At 36.3% G+C, this 26,279-nt stretch overlaps 1 protein-coding gene and 1 long non-coding RNA gene across 2 annotated transcripts in view; both read right to left on the reverse strand.

Annotated features, from left to right (window-relative positions):
* Nucleotides 1–124: 124 nt before the first annotated feature.
* On the reverse strand, nucleotides 125–8,134 carry LOC149843374 (uncharacterized). Its single transcript, XR_016430868.1, has 3 exons — nucleotides 7,746–8,134; nucleotides 6,699–6,775; nucleotides 125–267 (listed from the first exon to the last, which is right to left on the reverse strand). It is a non-coding gene; the product is annotated as an uncharacterized LOC149843374 (long non-coding RNA).
* A 4,714-nt stretch (nucleotides 8,135–12,848) lies between these two features.
* Nucleotides 12,849–26,279, reverse strand: part of LOC149843375 (non-canonical heme oxygenase HOZ, chloroplastic-like) — a 51,545-nt gene continuing 38,114 nt past the window's right edge. The window contains exons 6-9 of the mRNA XM_090001805.1: nucleotides 21,263–21,354; nucleotides 14,890–15,001; nucleotides 14,686–14,811; nucleotides 12,849–13,166 (exon numbers count right to left, since the gene is read on the reverse strand). Coding sequence (XP_089857931.1) covers nucleotides 13,047–13,166; nucleotides 14,686–14,811; nucleotides 14,890–15,001; nucleotides 21,263–21,354 — 450 coding nt within the window. The 3' untranslated portion in view covers nucleotides 12,849–13,046. The remainder of the gene's footprint in view (nucleotides 13,167–14,685; nucleotides 14,812–14,889; nucleotides 15,002–21,262; nucleotides 21,355–26,279) is intronic.

The raw sequence follows: 26,279 nt of genomic DNA on the forward strand, positions 1-26,279 counted from the left end.
TGGCCAACAATTCAGGTGAATTGACCGATACCGATACTCAAGTGAATCGTTCTGAATCGGCCAAAAAATAATTAAAAAATATTATGTGTCAATCAGAACGTGACACATGTTAAATCCATTAAAACAATATTTAAATAATATTAAAAAATAATTTTAAGTATTTTTTTACATTTATTAAAAAATAGCCAATTCAAGGGTGAAGCATAGCAATTTTCTGCCAATACGTACTGACAACATTGCTAGAGATATCAGCAAGAGAGTCATCTTCTGCACCATACAAGAAATTGTTGAATTAATTAAATGCGCATGTAAATGAAGACAAACTACCTTAATGAATCCAGCAAGGAAACATCAGATGTGAGTGCATGTATCTCAACCCAGTGTCACCTATATTGGCAATATTTCAAAAATATTGCTTCCTTATCGGCTATTTCAAGGTGGACAATATTAAAGGGAATATCTCGTAATATTTTCAAAACGTCGCCAGGAACCGCTTTGGACATCAATAGAATGTGGTATTTTTCAAAACTTGGCCAATATAGTGATATTTTTGAAAAAAATAATTTATATATTTAAAGCCCAATTTTTTGAAAAGCTTTTCAAAGTTATTTCCTTCTATTTTTTTGAAGAATACCTATTGTTTTCTATATTTCTTATTATTCATATTTTTTGTATTTTTAAAACTCCTGAGATTTTTCAACTTTTGAAAACCTCTCTGAGAAATACCCTTGTCAAGAAATACCTTGAACAATATAGATGACTATGCCTTAACCAATGAAGATAAGGCTTTGTGTTGGAGCCGGTGTTGGAGAGGAGATGAGAGGGGCGACGAGAGTGAAGATTAGCCTGGAGTTGTCAACAACATCCTTGTAAGGATGTAGTTTAAACTAGCCCATCTCCACTCCCAACACCATTCACATCTCCCAAAACGTTATTCTCAAACACCTGTGAGGGTAGGTGGTATTAATTACACCCTCATTAAATACCATCTCCACTCTTATCTCGGGATCCCAAACAAAGCCTAAAATGCCTTAATGAATTCAACAAGGAAACATCAGATGTGGACTCACAATATCATCATGGTCAAACCAAAATGAACACTCAAAGAACCACAAATGGGTTCACTCACAAACACCCACTAAAGGGAAATAAAGACAAGAGCTAAAAAATAATGATTTTATTTATCTCAACATATGCAAGATGCATTACATTATAGTGGGGCTTTGCCCCATATTTATACACAAGTGAAGGAGGCCATAAAGTGTCATTGGGACCCCAACGATTTTCTATGTTGACTAGTTCAAATACTACCAAAAACTAAAGAAAACCTAAAGAGACTTCTTAATTATTATTCTTAGTTAAATTACATGAATATATATATATATATATATATATATATTTAACACTCTTCTTCAAACTTGAGGTTGGATAACCAAAAGTTTGTCCAAGAAAAAGTGAAATCTAGGAACGAGTGGTTCGGTAAAAAGTTCTGCCAATTGATATTCTAAAATAACATAGGAAAGATCAATAGTGCTGTGTAGAAATTTCTCTCGTACATAATTGTAATCAAACAAGAGTGCACTATTAGAACGCCAATGAAAGGCTACACAAGTGCACGAATATAAAATGATCACTAATGGACCAATAGCAATCTCACGAACGTGATACCGAAAAATCACTCTCAAAAAATAGCACAAGGCTTAAAGCCAAAGGAGAGTTTTATAAACACACAAAAATGCAGTTAGACTGTCTCCCAACAGTCAAAAATTCTGACATGTACAAACAAAAAGCAGAAAAAGTAAGAAGTGAACATAAAATAAAAAATTATATTTCAGTCCCTAGTGAACTGTTCTAAATAAAAGGATAGAAATACCCTTGTCAAATATTTGTATACACTTAAATTTTACAATAGTGACAATCCATCTCAATGTGTTTGGTTCGTTCATGGAAGGTCCGATTGCCAAAAATGTAGATGAAACTTTTATTGTCACAGTATAGTCGTGATACTCTTTTACTCTGAACACCCATGTCAGCTAACAATCTCTTTAGGCAGACTACTTCTATAGTGGTTGTAGCCATGATTTTGTATTCTGCTTTAGTTGAAGAGAGAGAAACTTTTAGTTGCTTCTTGCACTTTCAAGAAATCAATGATTCACCTAAAAACACATAAAAACCAGTGGTTGAGTGTCGGTTATTTCGATCACCTTCCAGTTAGCATCAGTATAATCTATTAAATGTAAGGATAAAGAAACAGCCAAGAAAAATCTTCGAAAAATAGAAGTTTTAATATATATAATAATAAACAAAATTGCTCCCACATGAACAATAATAGGAGCATGCTAAAACTGACTTGTTATGTGAATTTCTTGCGCAATGTCAGGTCTCGTAATTGAGAGATATGACAGTGCCCCGACAAGTTATTTGTATGGTGTTGGATTTTCAAGTGGTTTTTTGTATCAATTTTTATTTTGACATTGACAATTCCGGGAGTGTCAACCTTCTTATCATCCGAGATACCATACCTGACAACAATATCTAAAGCAAACTTAGATTGAGTCAGCAGATAACCTCTAGAAAAATAAACAACTTTTATATTAAGATTTTTTTTAAAAAACCTAAATCAGTTATTTAAAAATTTGTTTTGAGAAGCTTTTTAATGTGTTCAGCTCCCTATTTATCATTACTAGTGATGATCATATTGTTCATGTAGAGGAAAAGTATAATAATACTTGCATCAAAAATTTTAACAAACAAAGCTGAGTCAGTAAGACAATATTGAAATCCAACATCAAATATAACTTGATTAATACTTGTTTAAGACCATACAAGGCGTTGTCTAAGCGAAAAACTTTTTCTTTAGGGATAACTATGTCAGGCGGTATTTTCATATAAACTTCTTCAACCAAGTTTTCATTAAGAAAAACATTTTTAACATCAATTTGATATATAGGCAATCTCTTCAAAGAGACAAGGGCTACTAAGATACTAATTGTAGTCATTCTAGCAACTTGAGCAAAGGTTTTCTTATAATCTATTCTATGATCTTGAGAATATCTCTTGGTAACTAATCTGACTTTATACCTTTCCAGAGTTTCATCACTCTTGATTTTAACCTTATATACCTATCGACAACCTATAGGTTTCTTTTTGGGGGAAATGTCTTGGATAGTTTAAGTATTCGCCTTTTCTAAAACATCTAATTTCACTCTCATAGCTTCTACCCACTCAGGATGTTCCTTTGCATGTATTAATGTAATGTAGGCTTGATACTTAAGGTAAAAATGACTCATAGGAGACAAAATTTTCAAGAATTTTTAATACTCTAGATGACCTAATTTGTATTTCTATTTATTTTTCATAATTGGTATACTTTTCAAGAGTACATGGATGTTCAGAATTACCACACCTGGAATATTGGATACAATCTTAATCCTTATGAGATTGTTCTTCACTCATCACATCACTGTTAACTTCTTGATCATCATCAATATCACAATCACCAATCTTGGGAATTAAATCCAACAGAATAGGAGATATATTTTTTAAAGAAGAAAATGACATTCTGTTAATAAGATAAACTGCAGTTAATGTGGCTTCAACCTAAAAATCTTTAGGTACTTGGTTTGTAATAAATAAAGTTCTTATTGTCTCTATAATATGCCTATGCTTTCTTTCGTCTAAACTAATTTGTTGAGGGATATACGGACAATTTTTTATGTGTGATATTGTATATGTGTAGGTAATCTTTAAATTCTTTTGATAAAATCTCTTTCTGAATCAGTACGAAAGATGAAAATATCATTCTTGAATTGGTTTTTAACTAAATTGTGAAATATTTGAAAATATGAGAAAACTTCAGACTTGTGTTTAAGAAAATAATCCAAGTGTATCTCATAAAATCATCTACAAAAATTATATAATACATAAAACTACCCTTTGATATAACAGGTGTTGGACCTCACACATTCACATGTATTAACTCAAGTGATCAAGAAGAAACAAAGGTTTATTCTTGAAATGATAATCTCTTTATTTTACCAAGAATACAATTTTCACATATAAAAATTTTAAAATTACAAAAAAAAAATCATCTTTGGAAAAAACTGAATCTTGGATATACTAGGATGACCAAGTCTCTTACGTTATAGATCCAAATTCAATTTCTGAACATTGCAACAAAATGTATTCTTAGGTATTTCCAAGAAATTCATGTAGTACAAGTCTCCTTCTCCATGATTGTCCTTAATAAGCTTTTATGACCGGCGATCTTACACTCGACAACCATGAGAGGAGAAGGAATGTAAAACCCACGTTTAAAAAAAAAATTTAATTACACAGGGGGGGAGCAGGAGGACGCGACAAGGGCCATCGGCCTTTTGCCGGCCTCCCGGCGAGACGTCAGAGAGAGGAGGGTGTGACAGGGAGACGACCGACCTCTCGTCGGTCGTTCGATAGCCCACAGGGGAGGGCGGGTGCCGCAGGGGCCACTGGCCCCTGTTGGCCCTCCGGCAACCTCAAGAGAGAGGGGGAGACAACAGGGGCCCGTAGGCCATCTGTCGGCCCTCCGATTGACACAGAGGGAGAGGGATTAGAAAACAGGAGAGAAGGGGGAAAAGGCGTACCTTCAAGGTCGCGGGCGGTGGTCGCAGCGACGGCGTCAATCGAACCAGAGGGAGGAGGCGTCGGGGTTTGCGAGAAGGGGCGCCGATGCGAGGAGGAGGTGGAGACTCGAGAGGGAGGTGTGCCCCCTCTGCCCTCCTGCGATGCTCTTAAAGAGCTCGGGGGGGGGGGGACGAGAAATGGGAAAACCCTGATGGGTTTCCCTTCTCAAGTCGAAGGCGCGGGTGGGGTGTGGCGCTCGGAAAGATGATTTGTTTAAAAAAAAATCTTCTTCCTGAGTCGGGTTTTAAAAACCCTAACAAGGATTGGCCCAGGTCGGGTCATCCCCCTTTTGTCGTCGTTATTTTGTCAGGCAGGGGATAAGGCCCCTGCCATTCGTCGGTTCATCAGGCAGGGACCGAGATCCCTGCCATTCTTTGTTTGTCAGGCAGGGGTCGAGGCCCCTGCCGTTGTTGTTTGGTCAGGCAGGGGCCGAGGCCCCTGCCATTCGCTGCTTTGTCAAGCAGGGGCTGAGGCCTCTACTATCCACCGTTCGCCGTTCAGTTCGTTCCTTGTAAGCAGGAGCCTTGACCCTTGCTACTTATCAGACTCCGTAAGACAGGAGTCTCAACCCTTGCCACTCATCTGATTCCGCTGACAGGGCAGGTCTTACCACTGGCCTTATGTTCTTTTTGACAACTACGTCATAATAACTCTCACACTCTTGCAGATTTACGCAACGAGTCTCGTTCGTGCTCCGCGGCCCGACCCTCGTATTATCTACACACGTAGGCGTACGCAACTACACAACATCCTGAGGTAGGGGAAAAATCGTCTGAAGACTTTGGGAAATGTTTGGATTCTGAGATATTGCATGTCTGTATAGATAAGTATGACTTATTCCTGTTTGTCTCGGACTTGTTCATTCACATGCCAATATGCATTCACTCATGAATCATCTCAATTGGGACAAGTGAACAACTCATGCATTTATGTACATGCAAAACACACATCAATGCATGTATGCACATGCATTTGAAACAAACTTCATATAGTATGATGCTTAAGCACGTCACATCAAGTCAAAGCATATAAATAATTCCAAATCTTGACATGTCTCGAGAACCAAAATACATGCGCACCACACATTCTAGAAAGTTATATGCACATTCAGAAATACCAACATGTATCATGTGTATGCTACAAAAATATTTATAAGCATGTCTTTGTTCAATTCGGATGCATACTCAAGTCAAATGCATACTTTTATTCATGAACCAGTTCCAATTAAAATATGTGAACACGCATGCCATGAGGTACGTGCCAAAATATGTCAATTCCATGTATGCACATGTATATGCAAGCAACCTTGCACTAATGTCTTAATCAAGCATAACATGTCGATTCTAAGCACAAGAGAAATATCATTCTTTCCTTGATTCACCTCTAGCAAAACATGCATACAAGTATATAAGCATGCGAGTGCAATAATAATAAACTTTCATGATCCATGTTTTCAATATATGCACATGTCCATACATTCACATGCGTATAAAGAAAAACTAAATCTTTAACACATGTAAACCAGGGGATAACATGAACACTTTTCATATGAGAATCTGTATATAGCCATATGCAATTTGCTGAGTCAATGAACTTGAAAACAATTTTGCAAACCTAATCACCACCTAAGCCTTGATCTTAACTATGCCTAAAAAAATCAATTTTATAAGCATCGATCAAGTCATTCAAACTATATCCAGCATGAACCCAATTCAAGAACAGAAAACGCAGATTAAGCTATATATATACAAGCATAAATCTTGATCATAACAAACAGAAATAAATCTCGATCATAACCCAATATGAGTCTGTTTTTGTATAAAAACCCCATACACAAAATTTTTATGTGTAAAGAACCGAAAACACCCATATAAAAGAGGATCTATGGATTCTCATCCATGTAATCTGGATTCTCATCCATGTAATCTAGAGTGAACACATAGAATCACTCTTTAACCATGGATTTGCACTAAATATTGCATGGAAATCGAATTGTTATTTGATTTCTCACATGATTCAAAGGAAAGAACCCATACCTCAGAATCGATGCTTGGGAATAGCTCAGGGATGCAGATGGCGAGGAACGGCTCAAGCGGGGCTCGTCGACCGAACACTTCAGAAAATACGCAGTTTTCATTTCATTATAACACATATCTACTTTTGTGTATGCACAATAGTGTGTGTAGCAAAAGTATGAGCAGAAATTTCGTTCTTATTACTTAATCTCAATACCAAGCAAATCATAGGCCCACATATTCTGAAATTTTACTGTCAGATGGTTTTCCCATAGACTTTACTTATACCAGAATTTTAACAAAATCTCCAAATGAGTCGGGACATGATCACAGACTAGCAATCGCAACCCGCACAAGACCAAATAGCAGTAACAAGTTCCAATAATGTATGCCGGTGCACGCACGCGCTACCTATGGTTGATCAGTCTCACAGAAATGGTGCATAACTGAGAAACTAAATAAATAAACAAAGAGTCTGAACAAGAACTTTAACTTACAATCTTGATATTACCCAAACCACTAAATAACCCTAGAATCGGGTGACAAAAAGAGAAAGAACCATCACTAAAGAAAACAATCTCCTTAATCGTATGTCGTTGGACCCAACTGCATATCTGAGGAGTCCTATAACCTAAAAATAGGTAAATCGAGAGATGTCAGGCCGATATCCCAATTTCCTTTCATGCCAAAACCAAAGTTTCTGTGTATATATGTGCAAAACCTTATTCACGCAGGTTATGCCCATATAAATGGGTTGAGCAATGCTACTAGCATACTTGAGACCTATGCACTGCAAAAACCCTCGTAACCCGAAACCAAAACCCCTCCTTTTTTTTATTCTTGGCAGTTGGAATCTGAAATCTCTTGAAATCTGAGCCCCATAGCTTGTAAACATTCTGAATCAACCCTCCTGAAATTCTGAAATCCCTCAAATCAGAGATTTGGGGTTTTCGGTAACATAAGCTCCAACATCTCCTTTACTATTCGAATTAGGGCTTCCCTGCAACCCACATCGACTGCTCGAACACACTCAATACCCAAACAAGTAAAAATAGTAGTAAGACCTACCTTTCCAAGCTTTTCCGACATCCTGGAGGATGTTGCTACCGAGAGAGGGTGGTTCGCCGGCTCCGGTTGCTCCTACCGTCGTGCAGGTCACGATTGAGAGGCTACTGTCGAGAGACGATGGTCGGTCGGCCCTGTTGTTTCCATTGCCGCGACACCGGTCGAGAGGGAGAGTGAGAAGGCGAGAGAGAGAGAGTGCCAGAGAGCACGAGAGGGAAAGAGAGAGCGCTCGGGAGGAAAAGGGGTGTGAGAGGAGAAGGGGTTCGAGAGAGACCCCTATATAGGAGGGTGCCCGAAAAGGAAGGAGGTTTCCTCCCCCTCCTGGTGGCTGCGCATACCTCCCCTCCCTTTTTACGATTTTGCAAGTGTTAGGGTTTTGAACCCTAACACACCCCTTTTATCGGGCAGCCCCTTATCGGGCTTCTTTCCTTTTTCTTTTATAACACTTATCAGTAACAGGGCGCGGCCCGGGTCCGAGTCTCAGCTGTAGCGTTGATCCGTGGTTTGCCCACGGTTTGTATCTGTAGGTCTCGCAGTGTGGATCCGCAGGTTGGATCCAAATGGATCCACCTGCGGGTCCTCGTATTAACAAGTTATATATATGTATATATTATGTTTAATATTATTTGTATTAGCCTTAGTTATTTTTCTTTCAAATATATATATATATATATATATATATATAAGTTATTATATGTATATATATTGATCCTGGATCCGAAATGCGGATCCCATGCCCAACTGTAGAAAAATACCTATTATTTTCAGATAAATTTAAACAATTAATGTCAAAAATCGAGGTTATTACAATTTTTTTGCTCAAGGACAACCTACTTTTGTGCCAAACCTTTATGAACTTGGGAGAAGGCTAAATTTGACTCAAGAATTTGTGTGTTTTCCTCTTTGTTTACTAAAATGTATTTAAGTACTTGGTTTGACTCAAGGTTGCCGGACTAGGAAGGGGGAAGCGAAAAACGATACGGAAAGTGGAAGTGAGAAGCGATGCATTTTAAAATGTATAGGAAGCGGGAAGCGAGGAATAAACAAAGAAATATAAGAATTGAATGGGAATCAAATGAAACATAAATAAAAACTAAAATAAAAGTGACTAATATTAAATGTCATGATTTTTTTGTGTAAAAATTAAATTTTTAATAAAATCTAAAAATGATGACTGCCAATTTAGAGAAAGCACATGGAAGTTACTGAGAAGAGTGAGAGAAAACATATAAAAAACATGAAAAGTTGAATATGAGAACATATAAGAAAAATAGATGAAGCGCGTGGAAAACATAGGAGAAGTGTGGGGGAATCGAGGTTCTCATTAAGTTTTGAAAGCAAGGAGTATCATGCTTCCGAAGCGAGTGTCCGGGAAACAAGCTTCCCACCTATTTAAGAAGCTTCTGGTAACTCTGGTTTGACTCTAGTTACCAAATTTTCCTGTCATGAATAAGATGCAACTGTGGAGGTGGTTTTTCAAAGGACTTGCAAACTAAGACAGTGTATTCAAATGTCTAGATATACCTTATTGTCCAAGCATTTTGTCATTTGACTCTGTTCGAGTTAATCTAGTTATCCAACACATTATGTTGATTCAGCAAGGCTATTTATTGCCTTCTAAATAGAGTCTCTTTGAGAGGCAGAAGCTTGAGCAATGGTTGTGTTTGGGCATAAACTCATGATAGCTGAAATCAGTCCTCTTTTTTTTAGTGGATTAATAGATGACATTGGCCAACTTAGTGTTGAAGTCTTCTGCATTTATCTAAAGCTCAGGATATATGTAACCTCTAGGTTGAGTTCTGAACAGGATGAGATGAGCTAAAGGATGGTTTCTGGTCTTTAATATTGAAAGCATAAGCTTTGATTGTAATAAATTAACTGATGCTCGATGCAGCTTATTCTCTGGAGGCTTTATGAAATTTTTTAATCTTTTGTAAGCTCATGTACTGTGTTTTTTTTTACCATTTATTGGAAACACTGATTCCATCTATTTTTTTCATTATTCCTGATTGTTGATCTGTGCAATCATGATCGGTTCTTTCCATTTCTTGTGAAGGGAAACTTTTTTGTATTTAATGTCTCTACATTTTAAGCATTTTGCTTACTGCGCCACAAATGTAACCATTTTCTGAAGATTCTGGCAAAAACTCTTGGGGGTTCTGATTGTAGCTTTGGACCTAGATAAATGAGACTTTGTTAACTCCAGCATGAAGTGATGTAATTGTTCATGTTGTATTACCTTTTTTCTAATGAATTATATTTCCTTCTTGAGCCATAAAATTTATCCTGCAAATATGAATTCATTTGCTAGACATCATATATAGCTTTTGACTTGCAGATGGCCACAGGTTTCTGAGGATTTTTTCATGTGCTACATTTTACCTATTCCCCAAGTGATGGCAGTGATTAAATTTTCTTCATTGCAGAAAGTTGTCATACTTTGCCTAATTCTTCGATGTTCTCGACTGGACCTATAACCAGATTTACACAAAAAAAATATCGATAAATAGTCCCCTTCATGCATGGCATGCCAACTAAAGCTCTTGAAACAACCAGCAAGCAAAGCATTACATCCAACTCGGCTTCATCTGCCTCTTCTTTCTGAGGATGCATCTTCATCTCTGGCTGCTTACTGATGTTCGTACATACATAGCTCCATTAGTTGTAAAAGATATACATTGCCTAATTTGAGGTTCGCAATACATTGGTGGTTTCTACCAAAAAATAGAACTTTGGACAGGTCATCCTAGGACGGCGCACCAGAGAGAGAGAGAGAGAGAGAGGTGATCTTGCTGCATTCTAAGAAGGTTGCTTTGAAGTGTTTCTCCTCCAGCTATGAACACCCACTTTAAGTTCTCTTTTACCGTGGAGAACACTGAAGGGTGCTATGCGTGTGACAATGTATCTTATGCAAAATTTTGGTATCCGGACATGGACCTGTCCTAAAAGAATGACGGTCGGTCACCTCAGGCCCATTGAAACAGGGATGCTGGCTAAGTTTGGATTACATTAAGCCATCAAAATCCTTTGATCTATGTATGTAAATGAGTGGGATTTCGTTATCAATGCAGCATATAATACACCCAATCCATCAGATATTGGCTGATTGGTTTGAATTCAGACAGAGAAAGGGTAGTACTGAATCTGACTAATTACGTATATTCAGATTTGGATGTAAAATTCTAGACCGAATCCAAATCCAATTATTAATTGGATTCAATTTCCTTTAGATATTGGATGACATCCCTCCTTTTGTCCCATGCCTCTCCCATAGCGAACTTGAAACCAAGCAAGAGACAGAAAACAGGGCCCAGACATATCGTTGCATAAAAGGGAGAATCACTTGCTTTTCATCTAAATGTGGAAAATGAACCCAATCTTAATCGCTTTGAACCGGGTTTGTAACGTAGAGCACCATGTTTGTCTTTCCATTTGAGATGATCTTTCAGATTGATTTATTATGTCAAGTGAAAATAAATCCAGGCCTGATTGGGCCAAGGGCATGACTAGTCTCTCCTGGACACCTCTCAAAAGCAGTAGATCTTATGGTACATATGGCCAGTTTGTCCAGGAACAGAACGTGCATCACTTATGAAATTTACCTAAGGACCAGTTTAAGCCAAGCGTTACCCGGGCTTTTGTAATGCAATAGTTGGTGAGAACGCTGTTTAGGAAGTTTGATAATCATTCTTCATCCATGTGACTCGGGTTTAAATCAGCACATGATAACATCAGGGATGTTATCAGCTTCAGTTTTGACATGAACTCGCATATGCATTTTTTATTTATGCATAAAACAAGACCGAAGAGGGTGACTTGTGAAACATCACCAAGGCTCTGTTTGGAAGCCGGTGTTGGAGAAGAGATGAGAAGAGTGACAGAAGTAGAGAAGAAAATGAGAGATGAAGCTGGAGTTGGCAACTACATCCTTACCAGAATGTAGCTGTAGTTGAAAATGGCCCTTCTCCACTCTCAACACCATTCTCATCTCCCAAAACAGAGTTTCCAAATAGGTGGTATTGATTAAACCCTTATTGAATACTCTCTCTCCTCCCACGTGCTCCCAAAACAGAGCCCAAGTTGATGAGGCATCACAAGTTGGAAACTCACATCCCATGCCACAAGGTCGAATCTGGGTGTACTCCCTGGCAGTCGGGCAAGGGGCTACCTCAAGAGTTTTACCAACTAGAGATCTGCAGCCTAGCCAAGAAATAAACAAAGAAAAGAATGAAAAAAAGAGCCAGGCTGTTGGTTTTAGTTAGGGATGCAAATGGGTCAGATCCAGAATGGAGGTTTTGCAAATTTTGGCTGTTCCGGACCAGTCCAGATCCGAATCCCCATGTATTTAGTTGTTCCAGATCCGAACTGTTTGCATCCCTATTTTTAGTCATGGGATCAAACCTACTCAGTCCCTTTCATACAGAAGTCATTTGCAGAGAACTATAGGAATTATCCACGATCTTCTGAATGAAAGTTTGGCCTTCACAAGATCTCCGACTCTCAACAGAGAAGTAGAGGACTATGAATAACATGCTCAAATGGGTATGACATTTTTCATGAAAAGGATCTCAAAAAAATAAACTACTCAAGAGACTATTTGGGACCTAATATGTAGCATATTTAGCATTATGCTTCAAGGGACCAACACCTGTGAAAGATCCTTCATCCAATGGGAAAACCAAAGAGGCACAAACTTTCACTCGTTTACAAGGAACTTTTATCAGATCATTTTGACAGAAGATAATAATTCTAGAAAGTGGAAATAGCAATCTTCATGAACCCCACATTATGCCAGATCCACGGAATTTATAGGAACATCACGTCCATGCCAAATTATAAGTTATAGGACAGTATAGAGATTTAAGCAATTCCTTTGTTTTGGAATCAAAATGATGCACATTGACAAGCCCACAAGACACCGTATGATCAATGGGCACTATGGGATCCAAAATTATACACCACATACAGAAGTTATTAGCTTATAGCACCTCTGATAGAAGACAAAAAAAAAGTAGCCAGATCCACAGGTTCAAACATCATGAGAAGTATCACCACGCTAATACCACTCCAACTTATTTGCGAGGAAGTAATAAAAGTAACATCTACTTGTAAACAGGATTTTTATATTCTAACAAGTGCCCAATGGTTCTTGTGACATCACAAACTAAGTTTGTTTTACAAACATATATAATCATCTCCATATTCATGGAGAGGTGCATTTAGCTTTGGCTATAGGAAAAAGAAGTGATGGCCTTTAATTTTTTTCCACGACCAAAAGAGAGGGACACGCAAAAAAGGTAAAGGTTAACCTTTATAAAGTAGATTTAATCTAGAACCCTTTACCAATTTTTGGAGAGCAGCCTTCGCTTCCTCAAGAGTTTCAACTTCATGGCCAGCTTGAAATGGTATTCTTTGAATGTTGAACTGTGCATAAAATGAGGTCAGACATGGCGGGTAAAACAAGTGACAACATACACATTACAAGGAGTCCAAAAGTGGTGCTATACAACCATCAGACATCTGTGCAATAAGACCAATCAGCATGCAGATTAAACCCAAACACCATCATGCATAATCACAACACACCTACATCGTTTATCAACTTTTGTTTACCATAAAGAGATTATTACTTCCTCCTGAAAGTAAGAATGTATGGAAAGCTGACATGCGTGCAGACACAACTGTACACAACTGTGCAACATGAATGCAGCATCCATTAGGAAAGATTTTAACAGCAATGTTTGCATGTAAATTTGCAACGCTGACATGCATGCATCCAAGAAACATAAGACCAAATCTACATGTATACATACGTAACATGGTTCACACATCGTGCCTTTGCAAGATGCAACTCTAAATCTGCAACTACAGACAAACAGGCTTTTTTTTATCTATAGACTTCCCTTAATATATATATCATACTCACTGATATTTTGAAAATATGCGATATTATCGCTTTTCAAGGTCAGCCGATATTTTACCGAGATTTTCAAATTTTCACCAGAACCTAAAATATCGTGATATTTTCACAAGATATTTCTGAGATATTCCCAAGATTTCAAAAACAACTTTTTTATATACTTTAAATATCTTTTTTTTGTTTATTTTTATATTTTAAAACCTTTTTCAATTGTTTCTTTATATTTTTGCTAAAAAAACTAAAATTTCTATTATTTCTTATCTTTTTATTATTCATAGCTTCCAAGATTTTCCCGATATTTTCCAAGAAAAATCACTTTTTGAAAATATTTCCAAGAAAAAACATCGCTGAGAAATTTTATATATATATATATATATATATATATATATATATATATATATATATATATATATATATATATATATATATATATATATATATATATTGTTTACATCCATTGAAAGTTATGCAATGAATAGCAGTTTCCACAAACCAGAGAACCAACTTGAAACATTAGATACCCCAAGTTCACAGAAGGGGTCATACGGGTTTAGGATTTGGCATCAGTACATGGCTCTTGAACTTACCTTAGACATGGCTTACTCAACTTTGCCTAGGTGCAAAGCTAAAGCCATCATGGCCTCAGGCCCAGCTGGAGGAGGCCATTAACAAGTCAGCCACCTCAACTACCCAAGTTAGACCAAGAAACTCCTAGATTGAGTAATCTGAGTGTCTTGGCAGCTTGGACCAAGGTAGTTGAGATCTTATCAATGTTAGTTTCCAATAGCCCATAGAATCACCAGAACTCATACAGGTGGGCCAGTGATAATGTCTGATGGCTTCCCATGTTAGTTCAGTTTTAGCCATCTTGTGACAGTTCTTAAATAGCTGATAGAACCATCCAAACTCTCTGCAGCCAGATTCTCTGAATCCTCCAAGTTCCAAACTTGAATCCTGGATTACACAATTAATAACAAGACTTGCGAATCACTATGAGAAGACCAAATGCTAAGTGAACCACACCTGTGTACCCTGTCTAACTCGGATATCAGTGCCTTTGCTGTCTAGGGATATGAAAGCTGCATCATCTATCTCTGAGTCTACTGATAATAGCTCTTTAAGCGGCTTTGAGAACATCGCATTGAGTTCCTAAGGAAAATCCAACCAATCTTATATCACCAAGAAAATCCACAAACTCTGAGAAGCATTTTATAATTAGAAACCTACCTTCAGATGCTGTTCTCCCCCATTCACAGCAATTTTATCAGGCTGAAGAGTTTCATATTCGTTGACATCTACCCATGCAACAGTGCCAAAACCACCAATAAAGTAGATATCACTGCAGATTATATCGCAAATATGATAATTAAACCCTGAAGAAGAAAATGACCCTTCCTAGCAATAACAGAGTTCAGAAAAACAAAGAGAAGAGGAGGCACTCGAGAAAATCAAGTATCAACAAGCACTTTGGTCATTACAAAATACACTATACTTTTTTCCTACCATCCACATGCAAAGGTAAGGGTACAAGTAAGCTCTATTTGATTCAATAGACATTTCCATATCTGCAGCTTTACAACAAAAAATGAATCAATAGCAATTCAGAATGAAAATTTCAACTCTAGGTTAAAGTTTGGTTAAATTTGTAACTGACAAATGATTCAGATGGACAGGATCCTACATTGAATTGGTCTACTGAAAGTTGTCTTGGTCTAACCAATTTCTGACTTACATCAACAGTACCCAAGCCACCTGAGTTCAAAGAAGACTTCAGCCAAGACGTGAGTTATCACATATAATATGCATGTATGCAGATCTGATTACATTTCCAGCCAACTTATTTTCAAATCAATCAAGTAGGTGAAATGAAATGGGGATCTTCGAAACACGAGCTTTGATTAACAAGAGCAAGTGTCAAGAATGACACTAAAGCATAACCCTTAAAAAGGGTATAACTGGAAACAAAATAAAAATAAAAATGTATTCTTTATTGATATGAAAAACCAATTGCTTAAGAAGCATTGGAGTGAAATACAAGAGGGGCTGCACCCCTTTATATACACAGCTGAAAGAGGACTCAATAGAGCTGTTGGGCACAGTCCAACAGCTCTATTTAGAGCTGTTGGAATGTGTCAGTCCAACAGCTCTTAATAGAGCTGTTGGACTGTGTCAGTCCAACAGCTCTATTGCTAGTCAAGTCTGGACAGGACTTGACTAGCAACAGTCATTCTAGTTCAAGCTGAACTAGATGACATAAAGACAAAAAATAAAAATAAAGGAAAAAAAAATACAGAAAAGAAAGAAATTAAAAATGTATTTATATATATATAATAATATAATATTATTATATATACATATATGTACAGTTTTACATTTTAACACTCCCCCTCAAACTTACGGTACAATGAGCGAAAGTTTGTCTAAGAGAAAGTGAAATCGGGGAGCAGCGAGAGGCTTTGTAAAGAGGTCTGCTAACTGATATTCTGAAGTGACATATGGCAGATCAATTATCCCGTGTAGATATTCCTCTCTGACGTAGTGACAATCCATTTCGATGTGTTTGGTGCGTTCGTGGAATGTTCTGTTACTGGCAATGTAGATCGCACTTTTGTTGTCACAACACATTTGTGAAGCCTTTGTTGCTTCAACTCCCATGTCAGCAAGCAGTCGTCGGAGCCAAACTACTTCCATGGTCGTGGTTGTCATGGCTCTGTATTCAGCTTCGGTGGATGAGAGAGATACCTTCTGCTGCTTTTTACACCTCCACGAGATTAATGATTCCCCTAAAAAGACACAAAAGCCAGTGGTTGAGTGTCTGTTATTGGGATCACCTCCCCAATCAGCATCAGTATATGCAATTAAATCAAGAGAAGAGGAGGAAGATAAGAAAAGTCCTCGTGAAAGAGAGGACTTGATGTATCTGATAATACGCATGACTGCTCCCATATGAACAGAAGTAGGAGCATGTTGAAATTGACTTGCTGTATGAACAGCATGTGCTATATCTGGTCTGGTAATGGATAGATAGGAAAGTGCCCCGACAAGCTGTCTGTAAGGAGTAGGGTCTGCAAGAAGTTCTCCATCATCAATCTTCATTTTAACATTAACAACTTCTGGAGTGTCAACTTTCTTATCATCAGTAATACCAGACCTGAAAACAATATCAAAAGCAAATTTAGTCTGAGATAATAAATATCCTCTAGGAGAATAAGCAACTTCAATGCCTAAAAAATATCTCAACAAGCCCAAATCAGTCATTTTAAAATGAGATTTAAGAAGTGTTTTGATTGTTTCAACTCCCTGTTTATCGCTTCCGGTGATGATCATATCATCCACATAGAGAAGAAGCACAATGATCCCTGCATCAGAATTCTTAATAAACAAAGCAGTGTCAGTTAAACAGAATTGAAAACCAATATCAATCATAACACGACTAAACCTATCATACCAAGCTTTTGGTGCTTGTTTAAGTCCATAAAGAGCTTTTTCTAAGCGAAGGACTTTACCCTTAGGAATACTTAGACCAGGAGGGGGTTCCATATATACTTCTTCAACTAGCTTTCCATTTAAAAAAGCATTTTTGACATCCATTTGAAAAATAGACCATTTTTTGATAGAAGCTAAGGCAATTAAGGTTCGGACAGTAGTCATACGAGCCACCGGAGCAAAGGTTTCTTCATAATCAATCCCATATTCTTGGGCATAACCTTTGGCTACTAAACGGGCTTTATATCTTTCAAGAGTACCATCACTCTTGGTTTTAATTTTATAAACCCATCGACATCCTATAGTTTTCTTCCCTGGAGGAAGATCTTGAATATTCCATGTAAAAGCCTTTTCGAGTGCATCTAATTCAACTTTCATGGCTTCTATCCATTTGATATCATTTTTTGCTTGAAAATATGTGGATGGTTCTTCATATGAGTGAATTAATGCAATAACTGCCCTATATATGGGTGAGAAAGACTCGTATGATACAAACTTTTCTGGAGGCCTCGAGATTCGGGATGATTGTCTAGTTGGAATGTTAGAATATTTCTCAAGTGCACATGGAGTATTAGACTCTTGTCGCTTGGAATATTGAATACTAGTATCTCTATGAACTTCTTCATTTTCAACATTAAGATCAATAATTTTTGGATCATCATCAAAGTTACAATCAAGGTCATATTCATCAGATGTTGATGTTAGATCTAGCAAAAAGGAGTACTCAGTGACGTCTTTTAATTTTCTAAAATCAAAGAAGCTCTCCTTTTCAAGAAAGGAAACATTTCTAGACACATATAGTTTATTATTTTTGAAGTCAAAACATCTATAACCTTTCTGGTTTTCAGCATATCCTAAAAAGGCACAGGGAATCGCACGAGGGGAAAGTTTATCATTTTTGTCAGTAAATATGAAACATTTGCACCCAAATATTCTTAATCTAGAGTAGTCTGGAGAAATGTTCATAAGTTTTTCAATGGGAGTGATATTTTGTAACGAAGAAGATGGCATCCTATTAATGAGATAGGTGGCAGTTAAGGCAGCTTCTGCCCAAAAGTCTTTAGGGACTTGATTTGCTATTAATAAAGTTCTAGTGGTTTCTATAATATGGCGATGTTTTCGTTCTGCCAGTCCATTTTGTTGAGGTGTATAAGGACAAGATCTTTGATGTGTGATGCCATGCAATTTAAGATAATTTTGAAAATCTGTGGATAAAAACTCTCCCCCTGAATCTGTGCGAAAAATAGTAATATCATTTTGAAATTTGTTTTTAAGCATATTATGAAAAGTTTGAAAGTATGAAAATACTTCAGACTTATGTTTGAGAAAGTACATCCACGTATGTCGGGAGAAATCATCGACAAAAATAACATAGTAAACAAATCCTCCTTTAGAAATTACTGGTGCAGGACCCCAAACATCCGAGTGTATTAATTCAAGTGGTCTTGAAGAGAAAAAGGTTCTGTTCTGAAATGGTAATCTTTTCATTTTGCCGAGAATACAATCTTTACAATCAAATGATTCAGAGTTACAAAATTTCCCTAGATTTGGAAAATGTTGGATTTTGGCTATATGTGGGTGACCAAGTCTCTTATGCCACAGTTCCAACTCTATTTTTTGAATATTATAACAAAAAGCTTTCTTCGGCATTTCCAAAAAATCCATGTAATAGAGTCCTCCTTCTCTATGGCCTTCCCCAATCAGCTTGCCTGACTGGCGATCCTGTACCCAACAACCATGAGAAGAAAAAGAAATATTACACCCATAATCAGAAATTTGAGATACAGATAAAAGATTTAAATTTAATTTGGGAACATGTCTAATTTCTGGAATAAAAAAATTTTTTGTTTTATAAATTTTTTCAAAATCTCCTATTCCTTCTATTTCAAGAGAAGTCCCATCAGCAGTAAAGACCTTTGACACACTTGTTTTATTTTTAACACATTTGGATAGACTTTGATTATTTGGGGTCATATGAAAAGATGCACCAGAGTCAAGAAGCCAAGAAATTTTACCTAAATCAGAAAAAGATGAGGCTGCTGCGCCGGTTGAAGCTTCAGATGAGGAAGAGGCACCTTTGATGAGAGGCTGAAGGATCTCCATTAGTTGGGCCAGGGAAACTGGTGCATCCTGATCTTTAGGCTCCGATCCAGCAATTGCAGCTCTTTTTTTCTCTCAGCTCCTTAAGTTTGGGACATTGTGGCCTGTAGTGTCCCGGTTCATGACAGTGATGACAAATAACTTTCTTCTTATCATAGTCACCATTTTGTCGGTTAAAGTGAGGAGGCCTATATGATCGAACATGATTCCCTGGTCTAGACACGGCTAAAACAGAATCATCTTCAATTTTTAAAGAACCTTTCCGGAGACGATTTTCTTCCATTGTTAACTCTTCAATAGTTTCAACAATAGAAGGAATTTTTCCCCGGTGAAGTAGGGCCGATTTAGTGGCTTCAAATTCCGGCCTTAATCCAGTGATAAACTGGTAAAAATGTTCAACATCGAGTTGTTTCTGACGAAGCTCGATGTCTTCGGCACAATGCCACTTTGGTTCTAAAAGGGAAAGTTCTTCCCAAAGTTCGGACAACCCATTGTAATATTCACGAATAGTTTTGTCTCCTTGTGTCATCATTCGAACTTTTTCTTGGAGGTTGCACACGTGTGCAATATCTTTAAGGGAATACATATTCTTAAGGTATTCCCATGCCTTATCGGCATGATCAAATTTGGCAAGACTTGAGCATTTTTTAATGTCAACGCTATTGATAAGCCATGACATTATCTTTGCATGAGATATTCTCCATTCTTTCCATTTCTTCTCGTATGAGGCAATAGCCTTGATTTTCTCTTCTTCCGATAGAGGGACGTCTTTATCTCCCTCCTTTTTAGTAAGAGATAGCTTAGGTTCCGAATCGGAACCATCCACAATCCCCCATAAGCCTTTTTCCCATATATGGTGCTTCATGATTGAAGCCCATGTTACATAGTTCGTATCGCTTAGTTTCATAGGCATGATGGTGACTTTATCATTGTCATCCATCGATTACAAGGAGAGAAAGAATAGGGATAGAAGAGAAACAAGAAGGAAAATGAGAAAGAAAGAAAAAAAAAACAATACAACAAGATGTGAAATCTTCTCCAATGAAGTGATAAAACACTTCTCTTCAAGTGGCGAACACTTTTGCAAACGGGCACGGAAACCGAGGCAGCTTTTCCTCAAGATTTAGTACTTCCGCGGCTTTGATACCATGAAATGAAATGGGGATCTTCGAAACACGAGCTTTGATTAACAAGAGCAAGTGTCAAGAATGACACTAAAGCATAACCCTTAAAAAGGGTATAACTGGAAACAAAATAAAAATAAAAATGTATTCTTTATTGATATGAAAAACCAATTGCTTAAGAAGCATTGGAGTGAAATACAAGAGGGGCTGCACCCCTTTATATACACAGCTGAAAGAGGACTCAATAGAGCTGTTGGGCACAGTCCAACAGCTCTATTTAGAGCTGTTGGAATGTGTCAGTCCAACAGCTCTATTGCTAGTCAAGTCTGGACAGGACTTGACTAGCAACAGTCATTCTAGTTCAAGCTGAACTAGATGACATAAAGACAAAAAATAAAAATAAAGGAAAAAAAAATACAGAAAAGAAAGAAATTAAAAATGTATTTATATATATATATATAATAATATAATATTATTATATATACATATATGTACAGTTTTACATTTTAACAGTAGGTCCTCCACAAATTGCTCACATCTAATAGCAGTACAAAAAGGGATTTTGCCACATGCAATTACCTTACCATTCATACACTTATTCCTATTTTTAACTTTTGTTGGGTTGTGGTTTTTGGGGCAGGGGGGCAAAGATTTTGATCTAAAACAGTTCCATGATGTGGATTGAAGAATTATTTCCTTTTGACTAGAATAATCCTATTGACTGAACAACCTCTCTCTCTCTCTCTCTCTCTCTCTCTCTCTCTCTCTCTCTCTCTCTCTCTTATGGAAAAAACAACAAAATGCAATGTGAAAGGTAGATCAGAAAACTGAACCCTTTGCAACAGCAGCTTCAAGAATGCAACTCTACATGGTGTCATTCAAGGACAAACCTGATACATTCCATTCTGTAATAGTAGAAATTTCCCCACTGTTGGGATGCCCCATGTTGATGTTTTGCAATGTAGTGTTTATGAGCCCATTCCTACAAATATGATCCGTTAAATAAATAAATTGCAACAACCATGTAACAAACAACTGCCGAAGTCAAAGCCACAAGAGAAGTTAAGGTTTACCTTTTATTATAATAAGCTAAGAAAATACCATTAGTGATTAAAGGACACCGGCATGAGATGAGCTAAGACAGTTTCCATATGAGGCCTGGGTCTATGCCTCAAAGGTTTCATTGATCAAAAATGCAATTACATAATGAATTTACTGTATGCGAGGAGGTTGAAACTGACAGTTGAAAAAAATTTACTTTGAGGAATTGCAGTTAGCAAAAAAATAATAAAAGAATAACAGGAGCAGAAAAATGATAACAATGAACAGAATAATGATGTAGCAGACAACCAAATGCTTCTTATTTATTCTATTTATGATGCACATACTAACATGATTCCATATATTTGATGTACTTGGATTACAAGTCCTTTTCCTTATTTTTCTTTGCTTCTCTCTTTTTTGGAGGAGCACCCAGAAAAAAACTTACCTGGAGTGTAAATATTGATCAATATCATCAACCTTTCTATTGTAAATTAAGCATTTACCCATTAGTACAGTATTGCTTTTACAAATATAAACATGTATTTGTGAATGTTATAACTTCCACGGCCATCTATCACGGCTAACATGTTCACCACAAACTTAAACTATTAATAAATCTAAAACACCTTAACGGTTTCATGCATTAAGTGTTACCATGATGGCATTTTTGTACTTTTATAAAGAATAATGACACATTTATTAGCAGCACTTTAGATATGCACGATGACTTTAAATTTTTTTTAACATAATTACTAATGTTCAATGATGGTGACACATTTAATTATTAAATTTGTTAGGGTTTATGTAGTCAAAAGCACTAGGAGATACCTATGTGTTGGCTCATCTAGGTGCCTAGGCTTGCCTATGCAATGATTAGGCATCCCTTAGAAATCTACACAAATCCAATAATTTTAAATTATAGTTACAATTTCTTCTAATGCTACGAATAAAAATACATGCATGATTTTCTAAGTGTCCTCAACCCAGGGGATTGCCTTGAACCTAGTTGCTGCTAGGCATTGTGTGACCACCTAGATCACATAAGGGTTGTTTGATGCAGCGTTTTGCAGGTCGTGTGGGATGCCACATCCTTTTTATCATATTATTTTCATTCCAGCCCCTCTGATATGGTTAGAACATGGACGAGGGAAATATTTAAAAAAAAAAAGTCAGGGGATGGGTCCTCTCTCTCTCTCTCTCTCTCTCTCTCTCTCTCTCTCTCTCTCTCTCTCTCTTGCAGCTGATGGATGAGGTCGACAGGGGGTGAGGCGGCGTTGGGGGTCACCGGCACCGGTGGTGAGGTGCCGACGACTTATGTTAAGATGTATGTATATAATGTATACATACATTATATATATACATTATATGTATTTATTTATCACTATAATAGGTAAATACCCTTTAGGGATATTTTCATCTTTTCTTTGTGTAATAGGTTCTGTCCTCTAAGACAGATTTTCCCTTTTTCTTTATTTTTAGTTTTGTATTGTCTTTATCCCAAAGACCAAGGATACTAAGGACTTTTGCTCTTAAGAGTCGTTGGAAGCATCCCAACGGCTATATTTATAGCCATTGGGAGCTCCCAACGATTTTATGGGAGCTCCCTTTTGGCTCTTCATTTGTGTTAATGCTTTTCTTAAGCACTTATGCTCAATAAAGATGAATATTTTTTATATTTTGTGTTATTCTATTTAGTTCCTTAATGTTTTGTATGCACTTAGTTTTTGTATTGTTGTCCCTTGTTGGCTATTGTTTTGTCTTATAGTGGACTTGTGCTTGTGCACATTATGATCGCCATCTTGTAAGCCCTTAGTGTCATTGGTTTGTGCTTATGCAGTTTTGTGATCGTAATCTTGTAAAATCCTTAGTGGCATTATTTTTGTATTTTTTGCTATTTCATCATATGGTATCAGAGCTAAAAAATTCTTCTTGTCATTTTGCCTCTTTGGGGTCTTGGGATTCTTTGGTTCGAGTTCGTGCTTCATGAAGGATTCATGATCATTGTGTAGCTCGGATTTAATGAAAATATAGACTTGGTATATATCTAGTAGTATTTCTTGTATTATCTATTGCATGCATTATGCATGAGAAAATACTTATTTTTTTATTGTTAAATATATATATATATATATATACTTATTATTATTAAAACAAAAAAATTTGTTTAAATAGTTTTTTTTATCATCGTTGGACTTGCCTTTTTATTAAATATCTTATAAGACTTATTTGTTTATTTTTGAGAAATTAGATATATGTATGTTTTGAAATCATGTTTGAATCTTAATTTTTTAAAACTTGCTTTATTTGATATATATATATATATATATATATATATATATATATATATATATATATATATATATATATATATATATATATATACACACACAATCGTGTATGCTTGAGCATGTATTGTTGGCATTTAGATGCTTTATTTGAACAAGTCATGATTATAAATGTCAAATCATGTTCATATTGTTGAACTTGGTTTTGTTCTTTTTTAATAAATTGTTATATATTTTAAAATAATTTGAGATATTTTACAATAATGATGTTGTGTGTATTTCACAAGTATAATTTTATAAAATTTTGCTTGAACTTGTGTTTAATATTTCTCTTTACTCTTTGTGGATTAAAAATAGCAAATGAAGTGTTAAAAAAAACTAGCTTATAAAATAACTTTAATTGATATTTGATCCTTATGCACTCATGAGTGCCTTACATGATGAACAAGATTGTTTGTTCATGCATAAGGTATTAAGCATAATTTCTTATGAAAAGTCATTCACTTTAATAAATGTCTTTTATGGGTCTTTTGTGGGACAATAGTTATGATATTAGGTGTTTATATTGTTGATCCTTTTTGTGGTACTTATGATTATGTTAGTAGTCTCATGGCATTATTTTACATGTTTTGCATGTGATTTAAATATTATATTGCATACTTAGTTTTTAATAAAATATTAAGTTAATAATCATGAGAAAATTCTTTATATTTTTATGGGAGTTATATGTCTTTTTCTCATGGTTCATTTTAGTACTTGTCTATTTTTGATGGACATGTTTGTCCACTTAGATCTTTGGTGGACATGTGTGTTCTTGATTAAAGACTTTTGATTCATTGCATACTTGTTATTTATAAAATATAAATTTTTATATTGTGTTTTTGATGCCTTAAATCTATCACTTGTATATATGCTTAAATTTGTTCTTATGCATGTCTTTTATATAAGATATATGGCTTTAAGTTATTTAGATTATTATTATCTCTTTGTGAGCTATGTCAGATGGGTGCGGGTGTGGGTGCGAGTGCGGGTGCGGGGGTGCAGCACTTTCAAAAAACTTGGGTGCGGGGGTACGACAAAAATATAATATAATATAATATATATATATATATAAAGTCCAAAAGTTGGACATAAATGACCCTAGGTGCGGTCAACGCACCCAGGGTCAGGTTGACTGCATCAGGTGTTGCACCTACGTCGCATCGACGCGGGTGCGACACCCAGTTGGCCGAGTCCCTGTGACATAGTTTGTGAGAATCCATGATTAGTTGTACTTGTGTATGCACTTGATTTTTATATGGTTATTTGAGAATCTCTATATATGTTTTGGTCCTCTTTAATGGCATTGATTATCTCATAATAGACTTGTAATCTAGATTCAGCTATCTCTCTATATTGCTTGCTTATATTAATGATGCTTATGATTGCATGTGCATATAATTGTACTATATTCAATTTAAGTTTTTCATCTACCATTATTGGATTCGATTTGAAACTTTGTTTTTTCAAATCGGTTCTTATATTTGAACTCACTTGCTTGGAAAATGATTTCTGTGAATATTTATTGTCTTCTTATGGCATTTGTTGTGTCTATCAGAGAATTTTATACGATGCATCATTTCTCTTTGCCTTGTTATATTTTATTCAGAGATGTTATTGGGGTGAGTTGTGTGCACCTCGTTTTATGTCACTTTAGATTGTCAACTTATGGTTTGACTCCAATTGACAATTGTTTGATCTCTGGATCTGAGTGTCTAGTATCACTCATTTGTTATATGGTCATTGTTATTATGGATGATTATAACTCTATTTATCTGTGATGACTATCTATTTTTGAAACCATGATGTTTCGAAAGATGGTTAAAATTGACAATTTTATTGATAATATTAGTGTGTTTTTCATTACAAGCTCTCTTACCTTTCGTGTTTCCTCCTATTATGCATTATATGTAGACAAGAGATGTTTGTTCACACCTTCGTGTGTGTTTTTAGCCTATTATTGACATTGTGATTGTACTCTTGATCTAATCAGTGATATGTTGAGATTAAATGTCCTGTTGAGGTTTTAAGCGTAAGTCTTCTAAAAGGTAAGTTATTTGATATTTCATAAATAAAGAGGGATGTGTAAGTAATTTTTTATATAGTGGCGTCTCTCTATTTAATGAGGAGATTAGCCCTAATAGAATTAAAGAGTTCTCTCTTCTCTCAGCCGACTTCTCTCTCTCTCTCTGCCTCGATTCTGGTGCACCTCAGATAAGTTTCCACATGGTATCAGAGCGGTGGATCTCGAGAGCGTGAACATGTGATCGACCTACACCAAAAAGGCTGGAAAAAAATTTATACAATAAACAGGTGTGCGTATTTCTTATTCTTCTTCTAATTGCATAGATCTGATTACAGATCTGTGTCATGACACAGATCTGTAACCAGATCTAAATGTCACGGCGATGGTGGTGTCAACTGAATCTGGTTGCGGCAGAGTTGGGTGTTTTCTATCATACCAAGGATCTGGATGTCGGGAAAATTAATTTTTCTTTTGTTGACTTACTGGCTGTCACAGGCCTACCGCAACCCTCCT

Source organism: Nuphar pumila, chromosome 3 (assembly GCF_984573655.1).
Source record: "Nuphar pumila chromosome 3, dmNupPumi1.hap1.1, whole genome shotgun sequence".
Classification (NCBI taxonomy): Eukaryota; Viridiplantae; Streptophyta; class Magnoliopsida; order Nymphaeales; family Nymphaeaceae; genus Nuphar; species Nuphar pumila.